General features: G+C 34.4%; 1 protein-coding gene across 2 annotated transcripts in view; it reads left to right on the forward strand.

The window, feature by feature from the left end:
• Nucleotides 1-19,645, forward strand: part of CSMD1 (CUB and Sushi multiple domains 1) — a 1,163,917-nt gene that overhangs the window by 918,692 nt on the left and 225,580 nt on the right. For both annotated transcript variants that reach the window (XM_038176472.2, XM_038176473.2), the window contains exons 22-23: nucleotides 1,537-1,706; nucleotides 9,691-9,847. In XM_038176472.2, the coding sequence (XP_038032400.1) occupies nucleotides 1,537-1,706; nucleotides 9,691-9,847 (327 nt within the window). The remainder of the gene's footprint in view (nucleotides 1-1,536; nucleotides 1,707-9,690; nucleotides 9,848-19,645) is intronic.

A 19,645-nucleotide genomic window follows, 5' to 3' on the forward strand; every position in this document is an offset into this window, starting at 1 on the left:
TTTCTTCAGTTTTATTGAAGGGAAGAAGTACAGAATAATTTACTGGTTTTGGCCTTTTCAAAAGCAAAAGCACATAACTTTGTTAAGGCATCTGAAATTTAAATGTAGGATTTTTAGATAGTTTATATATAAATATGAAACATGCATTATACCCCGAATATGTTTAAAAGAATGTGTTCATGATTTATTTTTCTGCTGTATCTTTACTCTGTATTTTCAAAATGATTGTAAGAAAAAAAAATGTATTTTTTCTAAAAGAAATTTACAATTCTAAAATTGTAAAATCCACACTTCCAAAAATGAATATCTTGAATGTCCTATGAGCCCTAGGAGTCTATTTAAAGCCTACAGGAAAAAAAAAAAAAGTTACCACTTCTGTAAAATGTGTCTATTGGTTTATGATTATACATTTATTTGTTCTTATGTTAATTGTTATAACAGGTTTGTGCCAAACTCTGAATAAGGTCTGAATGATGTTTAGGTCAAAATCTGGATTTTACATAATATATTTTATCCTTAGATTGAACAATGAAGCATAAATATTAGTCAATCCAATCTGCCTTAAAAAAAAAAAAAAAACACACACACACAAAAAACACACATAAATCAATATTAATATATTGACTGGAGGTTTTAGAAGGTATTTTTAGGCCATTTTTAAGCATTTAATTTTTTTTTTTTTTTGAACAGTATATCAATATTATTTTCTATCTCTTTCAGCGTTCATTTATGTGCTGAAATTTACATTGCACATTTGGAATAATTTTATTAGTCTTTATTCAGAATTCAAACTGAGCCCACAGGCTGAAATACACCACTCTTTCTAAATATTTCTTTACTTTACTGGGAAGTAATGACAAAACCTTCTACTCCTGAAATTGTCAGTTCTTACTACAGGTGGCTGTGAAAAAGACTCACCTAGTTTTTCCCTGGAAAGGAAGGGAGCTGTCTGCTTGATGCTGACAAATATCAATAACTGTTGTTTTGTTCTACATTTTTTCTTGTTTTGTTTTCATACCTGGTGGAAAAAATGTGACTGCTTTTGATTTATTGCCAGACTGCTTTATCTCAGCAGATTATTGTCGGCTTTTTCTAGTACCTGTAAAAGCTGTGCAAGCGAGTAGGTGAAATCAATGTTACATTTATTTGAAATGTTACAACAATAAATATATTTCAACAGAACCTCTAATTTTTGTGGAATCTGGCCAAGCTGTGTTACAGGTTAGCCTGATGGGAAGACCAAGGGATAAAATGGAGGTAAAGGGAACTAGATAAAAGCACCAAAGTGCACATTTACACAGTGAAATGCTGGAAATAGCAACTTTGGTAGGGCTTTTAGATGTTTGTCATATAGATGAAATCCAACAGAAATGTACTTTTCCTAGATAGTCATAGCAAGTTAGTTAGAGTTTTCATAGAGATTAAATATTACTGAAAATAACCTACATTTTTTTGAAATGGATAATTCACTTTTTTCTTTTTTTTTTTTTTCCTTTTTTTTTTTTTTTTTTTTTTTAATGTGTCTGTCTCCTTTAGCTGAATGTGGAGCAACTGTCTCTGGAAATGAAGGAACATTGTTGTCTCCAAATTTTCCATCTAATTATGACAACAACCATGAATGTATCTATAAAATTGAAACGGAGGCTGGAAAAGGGATCCATCTTAGAGCCAGGAGTTTTCAGCTGCGTGAGGGAGATATTGTTAAGGTAAAAAGAAAATTATTTCACTTTCTGTCATGCTCAACATTCACACTACATGAATGACTCAGTATTTAATACCAAATATCTTTATCTTCATTTCACTTTCCCACACCGAATGTAAATTGTCTGAATATAGGTGACATTAAAAGTTCAATTGTATTTATAGAAATATTAGGCCGTTTACATTGGATGTAAATGGAAATAGAAAACCTAAAATGTAAACTTGAATTTTGAAAACTAAAGTGTTGATATCATTTTCTGTTCACAAGAATATTTGTAAGAGAAGCACTGCGATTACTTAAAATGGACAGTTTTTAATTGCAGATGGTACATCATTGGTACATTTTTATTCTCTTATTTATCTTGCACAGAGTGGGCATTTCTTTCAAATTAATTAATTTTCTCATTGGAATAAAAAAATGCCAGGTAATATAGGTTATTGTATTTGCTCTAGGTGTATTTTATTTCTCTAGGTGTCCCTGCCTGAGCAGGGGGTTGGGCCACATGGTCTACATAGGTCCCTTCCAACCTCAACCATTCTGTGATTCTGTAATATTGACTAAAGCAGTACTTAAAGTTGGTTTTCTTTCTTTCGCTCTTACTCTGTAGCTAATGTTTGAAACAAATATGAACAGATTTTAACATGTACTTCTCTACAGTATGTTCATAATCTTTTTTTAAATAATGGCTGCTACATTCTTATATGCTCAACACTTCAGATGAATGCCATGTTTTATTCCCATACATTAAATTACTCTTTCAAGTTTATGTGTCTAATTTTTCAGAGTTAATTGATACTTCAAATCACTGAGGACTCTGAATTCAGTTAGCAACTTGCTATCTGGGGATATCACAGCAACCCATTTAGCATGTTAGAAATAATTGTCTGTATTTCTAACCTGATTGTACTATTTTTTATGTGCACTTCCCACAGTAGTTTAAAGATATCCTTATTATAGAGCAATTTTGGTTTTCCATTCTTTTATCTATTATTCCATCAGAAGAGTCTCCTTATGTAAATGTGTGAGAATTTTAAAATCAAAGGAAAAAAGGAGGTGGGGGAGGGGCTTCTCTTTAAGTACTGACTTTCCTAATACAAACATTCATATCTTTGTTACTATACTGTTCTTTGTAGCAATTACAGACTGGATCAAAACATGAATTAAGCAAAACTTAAAAAAACACCAACAGTATTAGAATGTTGCAGTTAAAAGAACAACACTTCCTCCATCTTTACCCAGAAATCATTGATAATAAAGGTCTTTGTGCTTGTGTATTAAACGCTGCAAGTTCTATGGTAAAGGTCCAGAGGACAAGACCCATGAGCAGCTAAGCTCCTTTGGTTTGTTCAGTCCAGAACAGAGCAGGCTGAGGGGAGGCCTCATGGTGGCCTGCAGCTCCCTCACGAGGGGAGCAGAGGGGCAAGCTCTGAGCTTTGCTCTCTGGGGACAGTGACAAGACCTGAGGGAACGGCATGGAGCTGGGACAGGGGAGGGTCAGGCTATCAGGAAAAGGTTTGTCACTGAGAGAGTGGCTGGACACTGGGACAGGCTTCCCAGGGTGGTCATGGCATCAAGCATGCTGAGGTTCAAAAAGTGTTTGGAAAATGCTTTTAGACATGGTTTGATTTTTAGGTGATCCTAAGTGGAGCTGGGAGTTGCACTTAATCTTTGTGGAGCCCTTCCAACTTAGAATATTCTATGATACTATGATCTTAGCTTGCAGGTTTCATTTTAGATCAATGAAAATTGAGTAAGTGGGCAAAATATGTGGTCTGTATTGTCCTTTGCTCCCATGTTCCATGGTTTGGTAGCACAGATCCCACAAAACCATGAATAGATGCAGCAGACACAGAAGAACTTAACTGACCACTGAACTGCTTGGATACTGTACTTAAGTCTCTGAGAAGCTTTGCAATTGCTCATAAACAATTTAAGAGACTACCTGAACCACAATAAAATTTAAAAAAAAAAAAAAAAAAAAAAAAAAAAAGATTAGAAAACCCTAAACAAGAAACTCAATTATTCTTCAGAACTTTTCATGAGTTATGTCAAGCATACTTAGAGCTATTCCCTGAAGATGTAAGAAAGATTTGCTGGAGAGAAAGCTGTTCAGGGCAATCTGTCACATACTTTCTTCTTTTGTGAATCTGTTAGCATATTACTCCTGAGGATCCAAAGCAAGCAACAGCAAAATTATGGTTAAGTCTGAACTGCAAGGCCTGTTCTCTCGATACGAAGCAAATAGCACAGCACAATCTCCATCTACACAATTAAACTCTCTTCCCCCATAACCTCTCCATAGCCTGCATTTATATAACTAATGTCTATTTTGTCTCCACTCGCATGCCAGGATGTGCTTGTATATACTTCTATGGGAATCAGTCCTTGATCTATGCAAGCTCCCAAACCTTACCCAGACATTGTCTGGAAGACTGACAATTGGAGCAGGCCAAAGTCTTGACTGAAAATGTGCTGAAGGTTAAATAGAACATACAACTGAATGTTAATGTTTGGGGGTTCGTCCTTGCTTTGTTTATATTAGTGGCAGCCTGGCTAAGGTATCACTAGCATTCAGATTATATAAACTTGTCCATGCAGCTTCTTATTTTTTTAGCTATTCTTTGTAAGATGTCCTTCAAGACTGAAGGAAATGCTTTTCTCATGCATCCGGAGATGATGCTGACTGATTATCACTAAGAAGAGATATTCTTTGGTTATTTAAATTCTGCTGGCTGAAAACATAGAACACTCTAGCAACCTAGCAGAGGAAGATAGCAAGAATTTTGTTTTCCAAAACAATGCTATTTATCTTAGAAACTTAACCTAGTTGAGTTTATCCAAGTGGTCCATCTAGCTCAGTATTCCTTCTCTGGTAATGGTAATAGAAAGTATTATTTGGGTAAAATAAGCAAGCCTGACCACTTGTCTGTGCTCTGTTCCCCTTAGGTTTCCCCAGCATCCACAGCTGTTGGGTTAAGTTAGACCGCATTTTACTGTTTGTTCTGTTCGTTATCTGTTATGGACCTGTTGTCTTTTAATTTTGTTAGTCATTTAGATCAGTTAATAGTACATACCTGTTCTGCGACAATAAATCCTGAAAGTTCACTATGTAAAGAAGTAGTTTCTTTTATCTTTTATTTATTGATTTATTTTTATTTTTTTTCCCAAGGAAATCTGTCTCTTTAATATGGGTGAGGAAAAAGGGAGATACCATATGGACTACAGCACCTCATTTTTCAGCATGGATGAGTTCAGTCTCGGCTAACATGCTATTTTAATTCCCTAAGATGCTTCAGAATTGTATCTTAACTGTGGTTGCTTGTTTTGCTTATAGCATGGTTTAGGCAAATACATACCATCTAGTCTCTTTCCTTTTCTTTTGTGGTTTGTCTGTGAGGTAGATCTTGGCATGCGTGACAGAAATAAATTTTAATGTACTCTGACCAGATCTACAGTCTGAGCAACTGGGAAATTATAACACTCTCCAAATGCTTACCTTCCCCAAAGCATTGGCAGAGATGCAGAATTCTTAAGTTTGCTTCCTTTCCTCTGTGTACATAAATATGAGCAAAGTATGGTATAATCACCAGACATTATCTTGTGCTTGCACAGAAGAAAGCCCCAAGACTTTTGTCTTTCAAGCAGCTTGCAAGGGATGCACTGAGTCTTCAGAATATTTATAAACCTTGTTCTGAACCACAGAACATTTTCCCACCTGAATACCTTTCTACTTTTGAAGAAAATAAGTGCTTATATAGTATTGCATTTTGCATCTGTGGCACAGTACTGGCAGCTGGGGGGCTGCAGAGCTCTTCTGAGAGGAGAGGCCAGGGCTGCCCCGTGCCAGACACAGCAGGTTCCAGCCAGCTCCAATGGCCCCACCACAGGGCACGGCTGGGCCCAGCAGCTGAGATGGAGGCACCTCTGGGAAACATATTTGAGAAAAGGTAAAAAATGCTGCTCAGCAGTGTGTGAGAAAGAGTAATGAGGGGAAAAAGAAACATCTGAGAAACAATCCTGGCAATGCCAAGGTCAATACTCCACAAATGTCTTACAAAGTATGTAATATCACTATTTGTTTGAAGTAAGAAGGCAAAGAATTCCATGAGGATTTAATACAAAGATTGGGGAACATATATAGGAAGATGAAGAAAATTGCAGAGTTTAATTATAAGTAATTTATTCTTATTATCAGAAAGAGAAACTGGATTTTAAAAAAATCTTGCCAGCATTTGTTTCTCCTTCAGGTATCTGTTTTTACATCCCACAGCAGATGCATGTACATTAGCGTCATTACTGGGAGATTGTACTTCATGAATAACAGTGGCACTGTCCTCTCTTCTTGCCAGCATATTTTCAACCTAGCAGCAGAGCAAGCATGTACCTCTCAGCTCCTCACAAATACTTAGGTGAAATGGAGCATCCCTGAATGTCCTGGCTTCATTTATCTTAGTGCACTAAACAATGCCACGATGGTTCTCTACTGCCCCCAAGGCCAAGTTCTACAGTTTGAATACATCCATAACATTAAACTCTCTAATCTTACAAAACAAGGTGGTTCACTTACACTTCCTCTTGGATACGTCCCTGGCCTATCTCCTGGGCTATCACTTTCTCAGAAAAGATTTGTGAGGGTGGTAGTAGGCCTGTATTAAATGAGTGCCAAGGATGTGCTAACAATAAATATTGTGTGGACAATCAAGTTGTGCCTGTCTCCTGCTCTGGCACAGAGTTGTGCTCTGTCTCCTACATGCTTTTAAAATGTAAAAACAGCTTCAACTGTGTGTGTTTAGCTAGGTTTGCTTGGCACAAGCATGAACTGAAAAGTCATTTAAATATTGAAATTAAGTAGTGCATGGGGAATAACATAATTTTCAAAAGTGTTTCTGACATAAGGCTATGTACATGAGGAAGGGGTAAAATAAATGATTCCAAGGAGAGTACTTGCAATGTATTGCCAGAGTAATAACTGTAAGTTATGGGCAAAGCTTCCTATAGCTGTAAAAAAGTTTGAACTTGAACTGGGGGGAAAGAGGTCAGAACTTCTGACTTCTTAAAAAAAAAAAAAAAAAAAAATTCTAAAAGAAATAGAAGCGGAGGCACCATTTTGTGGTGAATAGCTAAGCTGAGTGTCTGGGTCAGCTGAGTATTTTACAGCTTATTCTTTCTGACTGACACTTCAGATTCCTCATCGTTCTGCTTCAGTGACCACACCACTTGAAACTTTTTAATTCTTTAAAATGGTTTCATTTGGTGATATCTTTATCATTCAATCACCATGAATTTGTTAGAGGCAACACTAAAACCAGGGTATAATTTCATGTCTTTCAGAAGCTATGTGGCCAAATATCTTTGAGTTTCCTCCATGGCACAGAAAGCAGTACTTGGTAATTGTGAGTTATATTTGAAATTGTTTCTCCTACATGAATTAAGCATGTGCCCTGTAGTGGCAATGTCTGTACCAGTTATTAATGTTTTCTGGCTCTGGAGGCAGTCACATGGTTTATCTCCTCCATACATCAGAACACAGTGGCAGCACACAAGCTGCCTATTGGGAATAGTCCTTGGCCCACACTAATTGCCAAACTGTGACCAAGAACTGTTAGGGAAAATGCAGCCTGGCTTGCAGCAAAACTTTTCCAGGGACAATTCAAACAAGTTATCAGTATGAATGGTTGAGCTGAATTCAATTCTTGTTACTTGTTCAATGATAGTTTCAGTTAGTAGTATAGAGATGTACTGAGTTATGTCTATAATGTTGGCAACAGGAGGACAAGTGTTACCAGTTAAAAATAGTCCCTGCCTTTTCACAGCTGCTTTCACATGATTCCTCTTATTTTTATTTCATAAAATGGCATTTGCATTTGTATCTGGATTAATATTGAGAGAGAATATGATTTAATTTGCTGATCCTCACACATCAAGAGTATCTGTAAAGTCAATGAGGCAGAACACCATTGGAGCAGGATGTCTAAGGAACAATTGTAGTTATTCATGGTATTTTTTTGTCTTTTAAAAACAAGTGAAAATCAATTTTATTTTAATTCAGATAGCATTTACTAGTAATTACAATTAAAAGTCCATTATCCCATTGAAACTAGTAAATTTCTGAAACAAAGTAAAATATCTGTGTTTTCTGCATAGTATATGGTGCGGGTTTTTTTATTATTTTATTTTATACAATAATTATTTTATAAAATAGATTTCCAGCTCTGATAAATAAAGTGCAATCAATCAGTGAGATAGATCTATAATTCTGGCCCAGGACAGTGGTAGGAGTTTGAAGGCTTTTTTTTTTTTCTTGGATATTGCTAGTACAGCTTGAAGTCATTTCTGCCAAGAGATGTATGCTATACTTAGCATACATGTGTTCATTACAATTGATTGTGACTTGCAACAACTCATCTATGTGTCCTGGTATAAGACAATCTTTGCCTTAGTAATAAGGACAACATGTATTGTTCTAACAACGGCTAGTACAATTTATTATTGTTCAGAAGCTTCTTTGAAGGAAGGTTGTTATTTATGTCTGTGTATATTAATGAAACAAAATTTGTGCTTTCATATTAAAAAAATCTTTATGCATGTTGTTTTTATTATTTTATTTTGTTAATCACAACAATTGATTTGAATGAGGCTTCTTTTAAGACATTAACATGTTGATGACATTTTCTACATATTTTCTACATTGGGAAGATAGCTCTGCTTCTAACAGTTGGTTATCATCCATAAATGTAGTTGCAATTGTTTGTCATCTCTAAAGATGGGTTTCTAAATTTTGTTTTTACATCTAGCTGAACATTAAAATAGGAAGAAGTTTCTGTGACTTGAATGCAGGAATTTAAATTGTTAAGTGGGTCACTGACTTCTGTTTGGAATAAAGATAAATCCTTATTGTATAACACAAGGTCTGAGAATGAAGAGATGAAGATCCAGAGCTTAGATGTTTACTGTTAATGCAGCTTAAATATCTAGTCATTGTAGGACATTTGTGGACAGAATAAATTATCTTTCACTTCACATTAGAAACCAACTGTTCAGATTCATTACTTCTGCAGAAGAATCCATGAGTGTTACATGCCTTGAAGTGTGAAACACAGTTTGTATTTGTCTATTTTTCCATAAGAAAGTATAGGTGATTTAATTAAATTAAAGAAAAAATCAGGTTTTTAAATTCATTTGGGGACAAAAACTACAGAGGACTATTTTGGGATTTCATGTCTTTCAAGGTTTTCCAATAAGCAAAAGTAATTTTCCATTCCCTAATCAATACCAGCTCTTCGTTGTTGTCTTGTATTGGTGAACAATAAAAATGACATTCTTACTCATTCTAGGATTTGAAAAATGACAGGGGGTAATATTGTTATTTTTGTCCTCTATTGACATTTTTAGATAAAGTAACATAGTAAATAAGAACATCTCTGCACTTAGTTTGGAAAGAGACTCACATATTTCTTTGAAAACTTATCTTTCTTTGTTAAAACCTACAGTAAAACAAAAAATGTTGCAGGCTCAGAGTTTGAAATAAAAAGTGATATATTGACTTTAATACTTCAGTTCTGCTTTTTGATATCTCCAGGCAGGAAAGAACAAAGTAGAATGGGGTTTGCCTCTTTCAGCATTACTTCAATAGTGATTTTAGAAATTATACTTCTATTAACCTTTGTGAGTTATCATGAAAAATAATGTGAGGATATGAAACCTCGGCAGACAGAGTTGCATATAAATACTAATTTCCTTCAAGAAGAACTAACAAAACTGAAAAAGAGGAAAAAAAAAAAAAAAGAAACTGTAAGGGTGACAATATTCTGTATTTCACTGAATTTCATAACGAAGAAATGTATTTGCTAACACGATATATACACCGCAAGATTTTTCCAATGCATAGCTAACTTTGGAATTGTTGTATAAAGTTTTTCAGATATTCAGATTAAAATATTTAGGTATCCAGTTTCATACTATTCATACTATTATTTTGTTTCTACAAGGTGTATGATGGAAAAGACAGTTCTTCCCGCTCATTGGGAGCCTTCACCAAAAATGACATGATGGGAGTTATCCTAAACAGCACCTCTAACCATTTATGGATAGAGTTTAATACCAATGGATCTGACACTGACCAAGGATTTCAGCTCACTTATACAAGTAAGTAGCCTTAGAATTAAGTATGCCTGGGTTCTTAACCTTGTAATGTCCTGACTGGTTGTGAGGACCAGAGTGAAGTTTGCACAAGTCCTACACTCAGCCCACAGACTGAAGGTAATTTATTAAAGTAATTTAGATGGCAGAACAGTGAATTTTTAGAGGATAACTAGCTTGTTTCCAATACATATAAATAGATGTTTAGTTGAGACTTCAGGGAATCTCCAAGTAACCCTTGCCTTCAATTTATTGCCTTTCACATCATCTTCTGTACTGCAGAGAAGAGAATCACTTTGTACTTCAAATTTGTTACAGTATTAAAAGGAGCTATGGCACAGAAATGGAATCGTAGCTCTTTTTCATACGTGTGCTGGCTTCCTTTTGGATTGGAGTCAGCTGTAAAATAAGCAGAAATCACTTACTTTCTTTTCTGTCTTTCTGCTCTGCCTGATAAATTCAATAGTATCATACTATCCTTCATGTGGTTTTTGTTTGTATGTTTGTTTTAATCTAGAAAGTATTTTTCTTTCATTTTATGTTTCAGAATCCAGAAGGAACCACTAGGCATATCTACTCTGATCTGTCTATACAGACTGTAGAATCTTTCCAAGGGTTAAGCCATTTGCTTTAAAAACAATATGTTAAGGGTTCTGATTTTAAGGGAGATGAATGAGTTTCTTTCAAATCCTGCTACAGTTTCATGTACCATTTAGAAATAGCACTTTATTTGAAGACAGAATTTTGCTTAATTTCTGCATCCAGTAGCTAGATTTTCTTATGCCTCAGTTTAGTATTCTAACTCTTACTCTCATGTACCATTTTTTTCTATGTATGTTAATATATACTTCATGTCTTAAAGCTTTTTTTCCCATGCCTGTTTGATTAGTTTTGAATCTCTTCTTTTCTGTTCTATCAAATGTTTTCATACATCTGCAAGTGCATAGACAGAATTTGATACAGTCTTCTAACAGTAATCTTAACAAAACTGCGTACACAGGGAAGATCTTAATGAGATATGTCTTTCTCCTTTTCCTTTTCTTCCTTTTGTTGTTCCTCATTTATGCTCATTTTGCTGCAGTTCATGTTGATATGTTTATCTGTAATGAGTTTTGCCTGTTCTAACATGAGACGATCCCCATTTGTAAATACAATGTAATTACCTACTTTTCACATGTATTTTCAGGAAGTCAAATTCAAGACAACACATTGGTGAGGTAGTGACCATCTAACCATCTGATTACATTGACTGTAAAAACAACCCATATTCAGTGTTACTTCCAAACACTGTAGTGTGGTGCTTTTCACCATCATAAGATGCATAAGATTTATTATTTTGGGGTTCTTTGAAAATTGGTTGCAGTGCTGACTCCCATTTTGAAAAGATTCCACTCCAAGCAATATTTTGAAGATTATAACAGAAAGTTATATTCATTATTGGATGGGATTTTATTTATTTATTTATTTATTTATTTATTTATTTAATCTTTTGGTGCAGTTCAATGCAGTTTCTAAACAAACACTAGTTTTGTTTAGAAACTGCGTTGGATAGGAATTCCAGATAGGAATATGCCAGATACTTTATGATTACTAAACAAAGAAAAAAAATAAAGGATTATTAAAATGTGGACTTACTGAAGGAAATAAGGAATATATATTCTGGTGAATAACAAATACTGTAAGGCTGAAGAGTGCTAGGAAAAGTGATGGTGTAATAAATCTAGTAGTAAATCAGTTCTGGTCATTGTCTATATTGTTGCTTAGTTCTGGCTGCCTGGAGGGGCTATATCAGCTACCTTTAATTGTTTGCCTTTATAGTGCTTTTCTTCTCATGAATACTATTGAAAGTGAGATTAGTGCAGCTGTGAAGTTTGGGTTTTAGAACAATTGCAACATGTTATTAAAGAGACTTACTAAAAGGTTACTATTGTAGTTCTGCACAATACTATCTTTTTTAACATTCTGAATTCTGTGGATGATACTAAATTTATAGATAAGACAGTAGAAAAAGCTAATGATCCATGAGAACAGAAATGTGCATAGAGAAATCTGTATTTCTGTTTTCAGAATCTCATTACTGAAATAATAAAACAGAATTCTATAAATCCAGAATCTGAGTGGCTTGTATAAAATTGTAGAAATTAGAATATAAGATCGCAGTCTACAACTTCCTCGTAAGGGGGTGTCGAGAGGCAGGAGACCTTTTCTCCATTAACACCAGTGACAGGACCCGCGGGAACGGGGTTAAGCTGAGGCAGGGGAAATTTAGGCTTGACATCAGGAGGGGGTTCTTCACAGAGAGGGTGGTTGCACACTGGAACAGGCTCCCCAGGGAAGTGGTCACTGCACCAAGCCTGTCTGAATTTAAGAAGAGATTGGACTGTGCACTTAGTCACATGGTCTGAACTTTTGGGTAGACCTGTGCGGTGTCAAGAGTTGGACTTGATGATCCTTAAGGGTCCCTTCCAACTCAGGATATTCTATGATTCTATACTAAAAGAAAATCTGTGAAGGATTCAAGTTCTAATGAAATGTGCAATACATGTATAGATAAGATTGCTTCAAGCTAGAAACAATACTGAATGGAAACAAAATTATTGTAATTTCATTCTGTGATCCATAACTACAAGAAGATTTCAAGGAAATAGATTTAGCACAGTGGGCAGAGAGAATTTTTTTACTGGACTGGATGGTGAAGCAATCTGTAATCTTTCTGAACTCTTTGGAGAAGATGTGAAATATTTTTACTGAGGAATAAAGTAATAGTAATTGTGTTTAAGGAAATTCTGATTCAGAAAGACTGAGACAGTTACGTTTTGTTAATAGTTTAGCCTGAGATTGGTAGGAAAAGTCCATATCTCCGTGAGAGTCAATGAAACTGTAATTTGCACAATAACTGAATCTGAGTCTACCAGAGGAACAAAAGGAACAAAGAAGAACACTTGTCTACTTCCTGTAAGACAACTCAGTATAAAGCTGCTTCCTTAAAATTAGGGTGGAAGTAGGTTGTAATGAATAATAGAGACTGTTTTCATAGTTCAGTACAACAGCTACACTGGTGTCAGAGGGAATGACTCTGGTGAATGCTCATATCTCAGTGCTGAAGAAATTATAACAAAAGCTTTATGAGACTGAAGTTTTGTTGTTGTTGTTGTTGTTGTTTTTTTGTTGTTGTTGTTTTTTTTTTCCTTGAGGTAATGTCAGGTTTCAATAGATTATTTTGGTTTACATGTCTTATATACCAAAGACATGGAAATAAGACTGTCTTCTAATATAAGCAGTCATTTTAGTCTTAAAAATGTAGCCAAAGTTGTAAAAATTTTCCTTTATTTTGTTTCTTACTCCTTTTAAACAGAGTTTGCACAAATAGCTAAGTTCTTTGTCTCCCTTTAGATATTTTTCTTTTTAACCATCAGGGGAAGTCTGTGAAAAATCCAAGGAACAAAAAAAAGGGCTTTTAAGATGGTTTTAAATCTCTAAGACATCAACAGAAATCTTTGTGTAAAATTTATAAAATTTTATAAAAGTTTATACATAATGTTGTAGCCACAACCAACTATTGTGACTGCTAATTGTTTGGATGATAACATGTCAATTCTTCTTTCATAATTCCAGATTTATACTTTGGAAGGTATGGGAGGTATACTTTTACTCTCTGACACTCTGAGTACTGTATAAAGCTGACTACTCTGTGCTTTGTTGGAGTTTTACAATTCACAATGATCACTCTTAACCCTTGAGAAGATGACTCGTACAATAATTTCACTTGTGTCATATTTGGTGCACCTTAATGTAAATACCAAAATTGCTTTCACAATTTCTTTTAAAGACATTGCTGTTTTATTTACATGTCCAAAACTCCTAGCAAATAGGTAAAGCACGTCAGACAATCCCTGCATCTCAAAACAAAGATTGCAGTGAAAAAGACTGTTTCCTGTCCAAATCCCTGTCTATCAATTTATCAGTAAAACATTTTTCTGTGTTTTCCCACAATGTTGAGAAGTAAAGACTGTCTTCACAGTACTGGCTAGAACTCTCAAAACTAATTTCTTATGGTGCTTGAAGATAGGTGTTTGTTTTCATGTTATCATACACCCATGTCCTCAGGAAGTATCCCTGAGCTGTGATGTGTAAGGAACATTACCACTATGTAGAAGTGGTATTTGGACTCTCCGGAGACCTGAGGGCTTTTACCAAGTTCTGTGGGTTGGCAGTTGCCTGTCTGAGATAACATGAAGTTGCTGTCTGTTCTTATCCATACATCTACTTTAAGGAGCAGCTTATCTACCTCTCTATGGCAATTTCATGGTTCCTCAGTCCTGTGCAGAATATAATAGAAGGAAAAGCTTCACTTATCTGCAAAGTAAGCCTTGGAGTCCACTGAGCTGAGCCAGTGGAAGGGTCCATCTGGCCGAGGAATACTGACATATTATCTTTAGGAACATGCCTGGCTGCACTGGGTCACTCAGTAGTATGATCTACCTCACAGCAGACTTCTGCATGCATAAAATACATGCAGAACTAGTTACAGATTTTATAGTAAAGTCTGACCATGTATACCATTCAGAGATTTGTGGTATACTCTGTAGCTAGATTTTAACATTCTGAAGGTCTTTCACTTTTCTGTTCCCCATTCCTTTGTTTGGATTAAAAATGAAGTTCTGTGTTAATTCCTGAGCATTTGGCAGGAGGATTTGTATCCTTCTGAAGAGTTCAAATTAGATGTTTTCCTGCAATTCATTGCTACAGTGGAAATGAGGGCTAGAAAAATTCTCAGCTGGGATTTGTCTTCAGAGGAAAACATTTGGAGTGGATGCTATGTACACCCAGAACTTAATTTAATGGTGTTTTCTGTCAGTTTTGAATTCACGACCATTTCTCTCACCAAAAAAAGAATTCTGGGTGGATATCATGTCAGCCAAAAGAGTGTGCAAAATTCAGGCCCTTAAACTGTGCTCAATTGCATGGGATTTGCATCAGTTTACATGTAGTTTCCCTAAAGGAAAACAGACTTAGGATTGTGCATAGATAGATTTTTATTTTTTCAATGAATTTTTAATAATTTATTTGCATTTATAATCCTCTATTTTTAATGTGTATCCTTAACTTTATTACAGTATTCATTTAATTTGTCTGAAGATAGACTTTTCAGATTGAAAAGTGAAATTGTGGAATATCTGTCTCACATGATGCACTGGTTTTGCACTCATATAATTCTGTTGCTGGTAAAAGCTTCATTCTTATTTTCAGTTTAAATTCTACATTATAAATGTTAGCTATTTCTTTATCTTTCAAGGGACAGTGAAAGTTGGAACATGGAAGGTGAGTCTGAATTAGCATAATCTAAATGTATATAAATGTTTTAAATCTGGAAATTAATTTAACAGAATCCTCAACTGAAATTTAATTCAGTTCATTTCCTATTCTACAGTAATTGAAAATGTTAAAAGACTGTCAGTGAAAACAATGTTCTGAAACTGCAAACTCAGTCAATTATCCTTGCATGCAAACAGGCTCAGATTCAGAAATCTAGTGGCTTTGCCTCAGGCTGTATTGTGTCTGCTGAGCAGAACAATCCAGTAATGAAAAGAAGCTCTTTAGTTTCCTTTCAGTAACTAATCGGTGTATAAGATCTCTTCCAAAAAGAATTCATGCACTGCACTAAAAACATAAGAAAAAATTAAATGAAACAAACAAAAGCTAAAAAGTACCTAACTGAACATACCTCAGCCTATGCATATATTTCACAAGTAATTTCGAGCAGCACAGGTCATGTGACTAACCCCACAAAAAAAACTATTTGAAAAGAAAGTTAAAGTTGCATAATCAAGACAAAAAAAAAAAAAAAAAGATAAATTCTAAAAGAAAGGTTCAATTTCAACTGTAATTTACTCTTGCAATTGAACTATGATAGCCTGTTTAATAACATGAATGTTTATGTTGTCATTATTTATTTATTTATTTATTTATTCTTCCTGAAGGGTACCTGCCTTTTGCTTTCAGTTCATTCAATCCTGACATAAACCAGCCACATTCTCAAAGCCATGTTTTTCCTGTGCACTGAATAATGCATCTATTCATATGAACATGATAAAGAAGCATTTTTAAAAAAAATTGTACTCCGTGAAAATCCAAAGTTTTCACAAGATGAGCATGAATTTGCATTCGTTCAGTTTTAAAGCATACAGAAAAAATCTGAAGTAATCATTCAAGATTTTCAGTACAGATTTCTTTTCTAGGGTTTTCTATTGTGGTGAATTTCAAAGTATTATTGTCTTTTGTTTTGTTTCTTCAGTGCAGAATGAAACTCATTTTTCAGTTTCTTAACCTATTCACTAACTACTTACTCTTCTACATGGTTCTATCTCACAGAACAGCTAAAGTATCCAATTGTATGATCTGAGAGCAGTTTGATACAATTAATATATAAGAAATTGCTGTTTAAAAACAAAGGGGCCCCATGGGTATTACCTATCCATTCCTGTGTACACATGTAGTATACAGAGACATATAGTGAGTGGCTTGTTCCCATGCTGTGTTTTTGCCTGCAACCAAAGTTCCTAGAACCCCAAATTAAAGAAAAAAAACAAACAAACAACAAAAAAAAACCACCACCAACAACAACAAAACATATGACCTTAGAATACATTGGTTTTATAATAGTCCTTATTATTAAGGTCATAAGGTCATTTAACACTTTTCACCACAAGAAGTTTTGAACATCTATGAGACTTCTGAAATTAAACAAAACAGGTATCAAATAATTTAGTATTTATGTTTTTGTTTGGGTTTGTCTGTGTAAGGAAATAAGAGAAATATTTTGTTTAGTGAATTTTAGCATTGTGTTAACGTTTTCTCTGAAGAGTTATATTATCCCATGCTTTGGAGATTAAAATGCTGGAATGTTGACATTTGTTCTGCAGTTTGCCTTTTTTCAATTTCAGGAAAATCTCCTTGAATTTGTGAAGATATAATTTTTAGACAGGTGGATATTAGCTGAGTAAGCATAACTAATGAGCATTCCAAAATACTTTTCTTTAATTAGCACTTGTGGACTTTAATTAGCACTTGTGGACTGGCTTGGAGATTAATAGTTTGTCTATCTGTACTAGATTTGACTGGGCTGGAGTCTTTTTTTTTTTTTTTTTTTTTTTTTTGTAGTAGTAGTAGTAGTAGTAGTAGTAGTAGTAGTAGTGGCCCACATGGTGCTGCTGTGTGGTAGATTTTTGTATAGAACAGTGCTAATAACATGAGTGTTTTGCCTGTTACTGAACAATGCTTGCACACCATCAAAACCTTCTCAGCAAGTAGGCTGGGGTGGACAAGGTGGCACAGCCAGGGCACCTGGCATGAATCTTGCCTTGCCTTGCCTTGCCTTGCCTTCCATTGAAGGTGAGGAAGAGAGCATGACAAGCTGCCCAAGAAACATGGCAAGCTTATGAAGTGAGAAACTGTGACTGATGGTAAGAAGAAAGTTGGAAAGCAACTGGGAACGGGAGACATAACAAGTAGAACAGGACTGATACTGTGATAGGAGTACAGGCAGGATAGTCCATGAATATTAAAGTGGGTTCTCCAAAAAACTTCATGTAAAAGCCAATTTTGAATTAAAATATGTGTATTGTAAATATACATGCACAACATGAATAACCTATTAAAAAAAAATAAAGAAAAAGCTTTCTGAACATCTCAAAAGAAAAACATTCTATTTCGTACCCAACAGTTATGTGTTATCATCATTAAATCACTGTATTACCCTTCTGTGCATAGAATTAAAATGAAAAAGGTTATTAACTGTTTCTCATTTTCAATTAAGGAAAAAAAAAGAGATTTTGTAAGAGGTATTAGAATATGTAAAAAATAGAATTTGATAAAGGTTGTTTGGGTTTGTTTTGATAATTGCCAGTTGTAACCCTTTGAAGGACTCCTCACTTTTCTTTGTATGGGCCAGATTCTCATCCGATGTAAAACCACTAAGTTTTCCTGCTGTAATTCACATCTATTATCAATAAAGAAGCTGCTTTTTTAATATCTTGTTGTGCTTTGAAGATGAAAAAAAAAAAGAGATGTTTCAGCAGAGATCACCATAGAAGTCCATATGCATGTGTTGTTTTATATTCAAATCATATCTTTAGGATATGAAAGTAAGATTTGTGGTAATGTTAATTCAGGTAGGCTTCTAAAGAATATTTGGTTTTGGTCTGCTGATGTATGCATTCTAGCTTTAGCATGCGATTGAAATTTGCTAGCAGGTTTCAACTAAATTCACAATCTCAGAAGTGCTGGCCTAAAGATTATATTACTTTAATATTACAAAGGTGATCATATTTGAAGCATTATTTCTGAGAGCTTAATGGGAACATATATTTTCAATGAATACTTCAGTGAAGTGTCTTGAAGGACAGAACTTTTTTACCTTCTTTAAACCTTCAAACTGATTTTTTTCTCTCTCTTTTTTTTTCTTTTTCCTAATCTATTTCTATGAAGCCATTATACATAGACTTTGCCATTATATATATGTGCACTTGGATTTTCTGTTTTTAGCTGGAATTTGTTCCAAAAGTTTTCACTTTTCCTCTGTTTTTCATAGAAGGACTGTTGGCTTGTAATGTTGAATGCCCTTCAGCATCACATGGGACTTACCCTAGAAATAATTTTCTGTTGGAGGCTCTTTTTGAAGTTTCACATGAGTAGAAAGTAGTATTCCTGTCATACATATGTATTTGTATATATATATATATTTTACCACTGATGTAATTATAAGAATTTTCCAACCAGAAAAAGTTCCTGTCTGAAAGCTTAGGACACTTGAACAAAAATGCCATTATCTGCTTCTTCTTTCCTAATACCTTTCTGCCTACTTTGGCCTCATATTAGATGAAAAAATGTTTATTTTCAGTTTAGAATTCTGGGTTCAACTCTGTCATTTGGGAAAGATAAGTTGCAGTTAATGAGTATGACAAAAGGGCAACCTCTGCCGTTATCCAGACAACTGTCTTATTGTTAAGCAGTTCCTTAAGTCAGGTAGTTGATCTGAATTTATGATGATTTACCTTTCTTGCAACCTCTTCTTGCTGCATTTCAAATGTGAAGTTGTACGATCTTTTTGGTGCCTTATTGTTCATTCTAATTAGAAAATCCAAGCAACACAAATGTAAACATATTGTTCTGTTTCATACTTCCCATACTATTAGACAGAAGCAACACTGTTATGTGTTAATTCTATCCATTTATTTTATTTTGAAATTGAACAGTGTATAAAAAAAAAAAAAAGAAAAAAAAAAGAAAAAAGAAAAAAAATCAGGTTCAGGAAAAGAAAAGAAAAAAATAATAAAAGATTTATCCAGAATTTACTTGTAATGATTTTAATGATTGCCCTACAATCTAGTTATTTTTTTTTACAGCTGAAGATCAGCAATAAATAGGAAACAAATTTTTCGTTAATCAAAATAATCATTCTAATTACTTAGAAGTGTAAGAAAGTTATTTAAAAATAAGATTATTCTTTAAAACTTTATGCATAGTATTAAAATTACCCTGCCAAATCTGTGTGTATATGATATATGAGCAGAATTAGGGATGCATATAGAAAGCAGAGAGAATAAGACTATGCAGAAGACAGGTAATTAAGGAAGATGAATGCTGTAATCCTATTTATTGTTATTCCTTCCACTTCTGTAAACTTCCTAGGTGGGGAAAGTTGGTTATGACAATGATCACAGGTAGACAGTATTTATGTGTTTCTCATTATCTAAGGTGTTCGCCACAGTACATTAAAACCTTTATTTTCAGAAGTGTTGGGCA

The sequence above is a fragment of the Anas platyrhynchos genome, chromosome 3, assembly GCF_047663525.1.
Source record: "Anas platyrhynchos isolate ZD024472 breed Pekin duck chromosome 3, IASCAAS_PekinDuck_T2T, whole genome shotgun sequence".
Classification (NCBI taxonomy): Eukaryota; Metazoa; Chordata; class Aves; order Anseriformes; family Anatidae; genus Anas; species Anas platyrhynchos.